The 11,264-nt window shown below is 32.9% G+C and overlaps 1 protein-coding gene across 1 annotated transcript in view; it reads left to right on the forward strand.

Moving 5' to 3' along the window:
- The first annotated feature begins 7,071 nt into the window (after positions 1-7,071).
- LOC145667684 (sodium-coupled monocarboxylate transporter 1-like) overlaps positions 7,072-11,264 on the forward strand; it is a 73,528-nt gene continuing 69,335 nt past the window's right edge. Inside the window, exon 1 of the mRNA XM_081735142.1 lies at positions 7,072-7,292. Within this exon, the coding sequence (XP_081591268.1) occupies positions 7,264-7,292 (29 nt within the window). The 5' untranslated portion in view covers positions 7,072-7,263. The remainder of the gene's footprint in view (positions 7,293-11,264) is intronic.

Genomic DNA, 11,264 nt, shown 5'->3' on the forward strand with positions numbered 1-11,264 from the left:
CTGAAGGAGGTGCAGGATCTTCTTAACAATTCCATCAATACTGTGACTAACACAATACCCGCCGAACTTTTCCTAACATATTCAGCTGTAGAGAGTTTTAAGCGAAATTATAACTGGCCCCAAGAATTGTACTCACTTGACATCCAAGATCGGATGTTAACAATGGATAGTAAAACAGACAAGAGAACTGTGGAAACCAAACTAAGTCATACTGAAATCAAATTAAATATTGGCGATCTTGTAATGGTAAGAACTCACTACTTGTCGTCGTCCATTAGAAAGGAAACAGCTAAATATCTGAATTGCTATATAGATCCGTATGTGATAACGAAACTACTTCGAAATTCTGCAGTCTTAAACACTTTAGATGGAAAGTCTATAGGAACGCAAAATTTTCGGAATCTGAAGTTCTATAATTGTACAGAGGAAGAAAGGACCAGATTGATGACTAAATAATAGTCACCCGAAGAAATATCTTCGAATAATTAACAATAATAACTTGTTGGTATATTACTGAAACTTCACTATTTCGTTTACATGCATGGACTGAGTTCATTGTTAGTATACAATTATAAAATTTTAAACGAAGTTTAAAATTTTAAATTAAACCAGCGGCCGGCTGTAGTGCTCCACCACGTAGGTTACAACAGTCAATTCTATGGCTTGATGTGCAATCCGCAGTTCATTTTAATGTTATGAAAGTTTGTTGTAAAACAGTTGAGAAATTTATATTGTTTAATTAATTTTATCAGTAGTACTCAGATATATTTCTGTACTTAAGTTCATTTCAAAACATCATTATAAATAAACCATGAACACTCTTTAAGAAACATTCTCGGAAATAAAAAAAGAAAATATATTAGTCTGTTATTGAAATAATTACGTTTTATATTCTGCAATTATTAAACGTTAACGGAATTTATAAAATTTGTGCAGATAAAGAATCACAATAAAACAAATTATTGAGGAAATTCTATTCTTCAGTGTGGATTGAAGCAGATAGCATTGCCCAAGTAAGAATTGAGTGTTTTGTAGTAGAAAATATGCCAAACACAATGATAGCTTAAATTTTTAAGGCTTGAGGGTCCCATTCCCTCAACACCACCGAAGCCTTCAGACATGATACAATCTTCATATGGATAATTCTGTCAAAATTATCAGTACTAAACATGCAATAATAGTTGATAAAATTCCCGTACTTCAATAAGTATTGCAGTATGTATTTTAAAATGATGGTAAGTTTTCTGATTATTACTGAATACGTCTTTCTTTTATCTGGATCTTTTGCAATGTATATCAGGTCAAGAAATATTGGATGTGCTGCGGTGATTCATGGGTATCGAAGCGAATATATATATCTATCGAGGAATTTCATAGTTATTCTCCAGATTTTCTTAAGGCTTAATAGAACACAAATATATCTTCTTCGAATTTTAAAAATGTATTAAAGGTGAAGTTAAATATTACATAGTAAATATGAAATACGAATGAATTACTTTGATATGACCGCAGAGGCATATCGCATCTTGTATGAATAGTAGATATTTATTGTATTTTGTGTTTCGTGGAGATAGTCAGGCCTATTAACTTAGGGAGAATAGGAACTGATTTACTAACGATGTGTATATTATTGTTCTACCATCGTATTTTTGTTCGCTATCTACTTTAATAGCCCACTTGGATCAACAATGATAAACTTATAATCACTCATCATCGCACTTCTGTTACTAAGAATAATATCTACCATCCTACTTCAACTACTGCTGCTGATGTTGTTATGTATCATGTTATGAAATCTAACCTCACATAATCTACCTTTTTATTTTTTTTCCTACTAGTATTCACAAATTAAATAAGAAGTATGGAAATTTTATACAAATTGAGATTCATCATAGAAGATACATACCGAAGTTGTCCATAGCCAAGAATTACATCAGAAATCCTTGATTATTTTCTATTGTTTTCTTTAGTATCTGTTTCTTGTATTAATATTAGTTTGGTGATAATATAATATCAATTCTATTCTAAATTTTGATTATTGTCTATTGAGATCTTTATTAATAATTTGTCACTAACGTGTCATACTGCCTTCTGGATGTTGGCTCCAGTATGTCGTCTTTAAGTCCCAATCCGACGTGTCACACTCGATATCAACGAATCAGGAATGAAATAATCTACAGATGCGTGTTCTTACGATCCCTGTCAAATAGAAGTTTTCCGTTGCGCAATACTAGATATTTCGAAAGACAGGAGCTACATACAGTGTGATGAACAGTGCTATTACAACTTAATACGAAGATGAATAACAAGAACGTACAGACTGACCCAACAGTGGTATACTGTCTCATACTGATCAGCTCACTGCATTTTATATAATTTCTTATTGCTCTCCGTAGTGTCTTTATTATTGGTTTTTAATGTCCTTTTACTTATGTCTTAAGCTCGATACAGCCGAAGCAAATAAATCTATAAGCTACAATATTATACTTGATCAATGCAGGGATGTATACCTACTTTTGGGTCACCTTGTATATTAAAATGTCTTTCAATATTTCTTTTTTATGAAATATCAAGTGTATTCAAACATATTTACGTAACAGATCCAACATACTAACTGTCATCGAATTTTAGAAATATTCCTGGGTGGCCATAACTATTTGTAGACTGCAAAATGACACAATTTAGTTAATTAATAAATAATAAGGGAGGCTCTTGTTTCTAGTAATCAATAATATAAGAACACAATACTATACGTATCTCTTACAATGAAGACTGGAGATTCGATTCTTATTACAGTCAATACGTGCAAATTACAGTTGAGTTGATTATCAATTTAGCGTCCGTTTCAGCAGCAAAGCTATATGAGGTGTGAACCTAAAGCTTAACGTGAAATCCGAACTACATGAGCTTCCGACGTGAGTCAAATCCGGGTCTCTCACTCGAAAACCACGTATAGCAAATTACAAATGTTCTCATATTCACTTGATGTTCTCTGTAACTGACAAATCAAATAAAAGTTTGGATTAACGTTTGCTCATTTTTGTTTTAGTGATGTTGAACGTTTCCTTTCTGCGCCGATGTTATATGAGACAGATCTTTAGTCTGATTTAGTATTCGAACTTTATCAATTTCTAGCATTTGCAATGACTTTGTATCTCCAGAATTGAAACCTAGAGAGCTAATTCTTTATCAACCAAAAGTATTATATTTGACGAAACTAAAAGCTCGAGAAATCAAACTGAAATGACGATACTCATTAAAGTAGCAAATAATATAAAACAGAACCTACAACTTTTGTACTATAAATGCGATATACCTTTATCCTATCACGGTCATAGTAAATTATTTACGATACTTGGAAGCTACTGGCAAAACAATATTAATTATGAACGGAAGAGCTGCAAGCAAGTTGTTTATGTAAATTAAGTACAAAAGTGGTTTAAATCTTCTCAGATCATAAGAATATGGGATATTTCATAAAGTTCTTTGTATTCTCTGGAATTCTTCTGTTCCCTCTGTTCGCCATCATTTTTACTTTCAGATTTAGTTAGTTCATATCGTAATCCTGAAGTAATAAATCTCAGGAAATAACTTGCCAATAACGACGCAAATGATATATTATTATTATTATTATTATTATTATTATTATTATTATTATTATTATTATTATTATTATTCTTTAGTAGTAGTAGTAGTAGTACTAGTATTGGCGTTTTTGATCTATACGCCCTTATACAATACCGAAGATACAAAGGAATAAGATCTACTATTAACATGGACTGCACACCATCACTAGAGCTTCAATCCTTTGCAGTTTGTGGGTGCAAAGGCTATAACAGATTTTGAGTTCAAAGTCCATTGCAGCAGCGAGGCTATACGAGAGAGACTATAATGCAAGACGCACGAACACAGTGCAAATTCTTCACCAAGTTATCACACTTACAAAAGTTCTGATTACACAATACCAACCTCGACGAGTAATAATAGGTATCATGGTAAGTAACCGAAGAAAATAAATGGCGAGTGTGTCTTCTCTCGACGTTCTTAAAAGATCACAATGAATTAAATCCATTATTAATTAATTAATGTAAACAACTCCCAGAAGCAGGCTGTGAGACTGATATATACTGGTATCATAAAAGTTGGGAACGAAAGTAACAACAGTGAGAAAGAACGGGAGACGGAAGTAATGAGGTAGTTATTATATTGAAATCTATTATGTGAAATGTATTAGGTAAATGTATGAGGTTGTATTAGGTTGCATTAATTAAAATGTATTAGGTAAATGTATTCACCTAATGGAATCTCGGGTTTGAAGTCAAGGCCTCTTGATCGTAAAGCGAGAAAGCTAATGAATATTTTATACCCATGCGAACTCTTCTTCCCGTTAACAGTCAATTCAAAACGATTTGGTTCAATTCTTTATGTATTTGTTTTGAAAAAAGATAATTCAATGTTGAGTGTTTTTTTCAGAACAGTACGAATTAAAAGATGTTTTGCAACATGCTTTTAATTACACGATTAGTATGAACGTTTTTAAAGAATAACTGAGAATTAACATTTTTAAAAGGGAATCTTCTCCTAACATTGAAACATGAAAATGTTGACAGTATAATTTGAAATGAAAACATATCCGTAAATTGGCTGAAAAATGATTTATACTTTGTTTCGTTTGATGTAACTAAATCTATTCTCAAGAAGAAAACGTTTTGCAAAGAGAGGATTGTTTGATCAAGACTGCAAGGTCTGAACTTGCACAAGGATTTTGAACATTATTTGGAGATTGCAGTGCCAATTATAATAATCGCTGTTTCATTTCCTTTCCTGGAGTAAAAGTTTTTGACAATTTGGCGACAGTGGTCTGATTAGGGACAGTAGTTGAAGCGGATTAACAATTGATCTAACTATATTTCACTAAACAAACCGGCACTTAATCTTTTTTCTACTTGGAATTTATGTGTGTGTGTTTTTAATATGAGTTGTTTGTATTCTGAATATAATTCTCTTTCTTGAATAACTTCTACTTAATGTCACTGCTAAGGCATCAAACATTTAAACTGTAATGAAACACCCAAATTGGAAGTATTCTGAATGAGAAAATTACGAATTTGACGAAACAAAATTTGACGTCAATACTAACACAGAAGTTTCACAAAGAAATTGAAAGAAAAAGGAAAGTTAGGATTTGGAGGCTATCTATCATGTTCTTGAAATAGAGAGTTTTGAGTAATTTCATTCCAAGGGTTACATGTTTGAATAAGATTTTCTGTTATTATTATCAACATCTTATGAAACAATCAGAAGAAATGCACGATATTCATTTACTGCGACATTTTAACAAACATAATGTATATCACGCAGAAAGTCGATCTGACAACGTTTCGGGAATGGAAAATATATTTAAGGAGAAGTTCTAGAATTTTTTGAAACACATGAATTTTGAATAACATTTCTACTATACGGAAGTATATGTTGTGAGTTTGTTTGCAAGATCTTATTTAGTTTGCTTTCAACTTTAGTTTGCTTAATTTCTTAAAATAATTGGAAGTTTGCTTAATTATTTGGTTCTGTTCATCGCTTTAGGATTCATCATTTGGTTCTGTTCATCGGCGAATTCATCGCTTTAGGATTTCCCTTACTCTTGGCATTCTGAAAAATAACTTAGTAGCAATTGTGTGAGCTTTAAGTAACTTCAATGAAATCGAACGTGTATGAACAAATGAATTGGAAACCAGAACAACTGCGTATGACTTTCGAATATTATCGAGAAACCTTATTCTCCATGTACGAAGAGCAGCAGGCATTCTGCTCATTTAACTAACTATAAAACGATATTTAACAAAATACTTTAACAGATCTGAATTTTAATTCTTAACAGACGAAACACAAAATAACAAACTTTAAAAAATAAGAGAGTTGCTTGTAACTTCACATGTTAAACCGCCATTGATTGGAAACATATCTTCAATGGAATTATGAAAATTACACCTTTTTCTTCAATACAAGGAATTTATAAGTATCGATAGAGTTGTGAAGGATCATATCATTGGCTCATTGGTGCTCACTGGTAGGTCGCCAGCAAAGAAATAAAGAAACTTCAGCCATTCATCTATTTTTCGACTCTTTTGCACCATAAGTGGCTCCACCATGGTAAAAATAAAAAATACCGCTAATTTTACAGCAATTATGTGATATGATATCTTCAAATAGATAAAAGATAATCGAAAAGTGGAACAACATCTCCCTAGATAATTATTTTACATGACAAACCATCATCACGACTCACTTACCTACTTTCGATTTCCAGCCATTTAGAAAACCGGCATTTATTTTCGCCTTTATAAATGGCTGCAAACGGAAAGCTACTTGGTGACTCCTGATAACGGTGCCGCATGCAAAATAATATTGTCGATCGCACTCTTGTTCCACATTTCGATTATCTTTTATCTATTTGAAGATATCATATAATTACTGTAAGGTTAGCAATATTTTGATTTCGCAGTGATTAGGCCTCTGAAGCTGTTCCTTTAAAAACTCTTTGTGCTAATTGTTTCGTAGCTATTTTAGATAACATACAGTATGTACGAAACATTAGATTTCCAGTTTCCACTTACAAAGAATACCAGACAAGAAATAAACCCTCTTATTTGCATGTCAACAAAAGATAAGGTAATTGTGAACTCGCTACCTAGGCGCTATTTGGTTCACCACCATAACAGCTTAATGAAGCGCATTTAACTATATTTCCGTTGAAACCTTACGAAAGCAAAAGTTGTTAGGCAAAGGTAATAAGAAAGCAACTACCTCTCTGAACAAACATTGCTAAACTTAGAGCCATTTATCTTTTACAAATAACTGGGTAACTCAGAGGCAATATATAAAATAATCACCAGTAAAACCCTATGAAGGTTATCAGAATTTAATTCCTCATTCTGAAGGCTACATGAAACAGAGAAAAAGATGTACACATATTTGAAAGCTAAGGATTTAGGAAAACATGCTACAGTTGTAATTTATTTGATAAGATGTTGCAGAAGGAATTACGTCATGATTCGAAACAAAGAACTCAGACTCAAATCTCACTCACTGTTGACAAACTAATTATCGCCAATGTTTCCACAATCTTTACAAAGGTGGAAAGTTGAGATTATTTAAGAAATTCTGAACAATGCAGTGAAAACATTGGTTATTAATATTAAAATTAAAATTATATCTAGGTAATATTTGTGAAAATATTGGATATTGAAACACCCAAAATCAGCAATGGAGACTCAACAAACATACGGAGAAAGGTAAGTAACCGAGTTGCGAAATCATAAGAATATGTTTACTGTTATTAGAGTATGAGAAATAATGACCAAATATAAAACATACCAGAATCGATAAGCTAAACAAAATAGGCTAAACAAAATAGCATAAATGACTGTAGTTTTCGAACAAATAAAAAAACATGTTTTATTGTGTAAACTTAATATCGATAACAATGATATTAAAATTAAAGTGATGCTAAAATATATTACTTTGTAAAGCTACTCATTTAGCAGTATCTTTATTCCCTCTTTGCCAATAGTTTAGTGGGCAACATGGAAATTTCAAAACTTTTCTCTCCCTTGGGAGAGCTGGTTTATACTTTGATAAGGTCTCCTCTTCGTAACTGCATTCTATCCTTGGTCTTCCTCTTCCTGGTTTTCCTTCTGCTTTCCCTCTATCAACTCGGTGATTCAATCGGAGTGCCGAATAAGATGGCCAAGCGTATTCATCTATCCTATTATTTTCATGATTTATCGTCTGCCATTAGCTTCTTTTAGTACGTCTTCATTCCTTTTCCTCCAACATCACATTTCCTCCAACGTCGCATTTTGCTCCAACATCACATTTCAAATGCTTGGATATTTCAGCTTCTCTCAATGTCCACGTCTCTGATCCGTAAAGCGCCACGCTCCACACCTGATTCTTAATCGAACGTCCAACGACATAGTATTTCTAGAAGTTAGCTTTTAGCAAGATAGTACGTAATTTGGTTAATAAAATATAAATCACAATTATGATTAACTTTGAAACTTTAAGCTTTGTTTATTTAAAACACTGTCCAAAAGCGAGAAACACATCAGTCCACGATCACATTGACCTGAAGATAATCACATGCTTCTGGATAACTTATAATGCACAGGTTTTCATAAATCGAAGAAAATTAACTTTTCTGGAGCTCAAAGTATATATTCGTTGGCAATAATAAATGACAATTATTCTTCTATTCGAAGCATTATTTTTTTAACTAAGTATTACTCGTATTCGTAGAAAAGTAAGCTGTTAACCAGTATACTTATCTACTGTTGCTTAGCTTCTCTTAACGGTGACACACAGACACTTTTAGAGTGACACACCCCTGACAATTAACTATTGTATGATTAAAATTATAATATTTATTGCTACCCCAGTTTGATTGATCTAACTGTATTTAACTCCAAAACCTTCTACGATAATTAGTCCAACAAATTATTTCTTTATTCTGCTAAGGCATTGAATATATCCAACATTTATAATTTATTATCTGCAATTCCAAAAATGCATCCTGCTAAGATGGCGCTTTTACTTATTATATCTTAGCAGCTTACATGTACACTCATGTCCAAAATTATTGTCGCATATGTATAAATATGTTGGAGAAATTTAATTTTGATATCGAATTGGCCCGGTATTTCTTATAATGTTAGTATGTGTATAATCGGCAAAGACATGTATGTGGAAAATTTCATGTCAAAAGAACAGTAAATAAGAACAAAAAACGAAAATAAAACTTTCTTTTCCACTTAGCAACATTTTGTTTTACCCATTTTAATTTTCGTATTTATAATTCTTTTTCTATGACATTTACCACAAATATACATTTCCCGATTATACGCATAGTATCCGTATTAAAAGTACCCTGCAAAATCATTTTCAAATTATATTCTACCAAGAAGACAGTTATAGATATGCGACAAACATTTTGGACACGATTGTACATATATGGCCACAACATATAACAACAAAAATGTACAGGTCTGTCTTTAAACAAAAAAAAAAAATCTTATGTACAGGGCCATTGTCCTTTATAACACATACATATTATCGTTGCATTATACTTGTTGCAACTGGCTCAAAATGATAAGTAGATAATTGGACTAGGATTAGGTATTAGATTCCCGCGCTCTCGGCATCTTATGGCCACTTAGCCCGTCACAGATATTACGAATGATGTGCTTCTGCAATCACATTATCCGATGAAAGAGAAGGAAGAAAGGATTTGGGAAGGAATGAAGCAACTTGGGACTATTCTGTTAGGTACCATCCCGGCATTTGCCTGGTGTGAATGAGGGGAAACCCAGTAAAAGTCTCACTCAAGATAGCTGGCCGGAAAGAGCTGCATCAAAGGCGAGAGTGTTAGCGACTACGCTACGCGGCGCCAAGTTAAATAATTGATTCAAAGTCATAATTAGATTGTAATTGGCACGTTTTCGAAGTATTCCTAAAATAGCATACTTCTTAAAAGTAAAATTTGACTCCTACAACGAAATCTTATATAAAATCAATGATGTTGTGCATTATTGAAGTGAATAATCTACCTTCAGCACTTATTGTAACCCCAAACCACAGCAGTAAGACACATAATCTTCAAAAGAAATATACACTAAGTTTTCTAAAAATTGGAATATTTTGATATTTTCACTGAATATATCAATATTTTAGAATACTATGTTTATATGCTAGCGGTCAAGAAAAGTTTATATGTTTATGGCCAATCCTTTCGACACTGAGTTCTCGGGAATCATAGACTGTAGAAAGAAGCTGTTTTCAATGATTGATTGCAAATTTTGTGCAGATTGTTCAATTCTAATTGGATATTTTCAAAAATGGCAGTTATTTTTCTTTTTTTGCATTTCTTAGGGGTACACTGGAAGTGTTGAAATTTTTATAAAAAGTAAAGCATCATATCATACAAGTTATGCACTCCAACATTACACATTCGTATACGGGGTTAGTATATCTCTCCGGCGCTTGTTTCATGCCCAAATGATAACGAAAAACGTAGGATAACCATTTTTTAAATCTAACTTGTCAGTTGAATGAAATACTGTATATAGGATAAGGCACACATTTATTTACGGTGTACGTGTATTGATAAAAAAATGCGAACTGAAAAAATACGGTTGAGTCTACAATACTAAAGGAAGTTCAATAGTGTATTCGATTATTGCTGTGTATTAATTTTATTATTATTATTATTATTATTATTATTATTATTATTATTATTATTATTATTATTATTATTATTATTGTTGTTGTTGTTGTTGTTGTTGTGAAGCAGCGAATGCTGCTGATAATGAAATTAATTAATTTCTTTACAGAGATGCTGTTAATCCGACGCTTAGTTAAAAAAAATGGGCGTTTAACAGAAGGTACACCATGAATTATTACAGTACATTCTATTTGCAAAGTAGCTAACGAACATAACATCTATTCCTTTTTTATACCTATGTTCAAGATCAGGCTCCTTCTATATATTTTTGATCTAGATAGCAAGTTTATTTTTGTCAGAGTAATTCGAAACCTCAAGTTAGATGGAACATAACTCAAGAACTACACTGACAAAAAATGTACGTGGCGTCCGTAAAATCGCATGTTACTTTTGTAAAACTTGTAGTTTTTGGACTTAACGTAAAACAGACGTATAACTCAAAACGCATGTTTTATAATACCTTCCGTATAAGTGTTCCATCTGTACATACTTTCTGTATGAAACAATATAGGCTGTCAGGATCTCACATTCAAATGGACGTACATGACATATACAGATGGTGATCAGAAAAATGGAAACACCTGAACGAAATTGCAACTTACCAGATTAATATGGTGTCGGGCCACCATTCGCCTTCAGAACAGCTTTGATGCGACGTGGAATGGAGACATAGAGGTCGTGAATGGTAGCAAGTGGAATTTTACACCATTCCTCGTGCAGGGCATCGCCCAGTTCTGTGTGAGAGGATGGAGGTGGAAATCGTCGCCGGAGTCGTGTTTACAAGACGGACCCCAGATGTTCAATTATGTTGAGATTTGGGGATTGGGCGAGCCAGGGGAGGGGTTGAACTTCATACCGATGTTCCTCAAACCACGCTGCAACAACGCCAGCTGTGTGAATGGGTGCATTATCATCCTGGAAGATGGCGTCATTTTCCGGGAACAGCATCCGAACCATAGGATGCAAGTGGTCTCCTAAAATTGCG

This window comes from Thermobia domestica, chromosome 13 (assembly GCF_964235325.1).
Source record: "Thermobia domestica chromosome 13, izTheDome1.hap1.1, whole genome shotgun sequence".
Classification (NCBI taxonomy): domain Eukaryota; kingdom Metazoa; phylum Arthropoda; class Insecta; order Zygentoma; family Lepismatidae; genus Thermobia; species Thermobia domestica.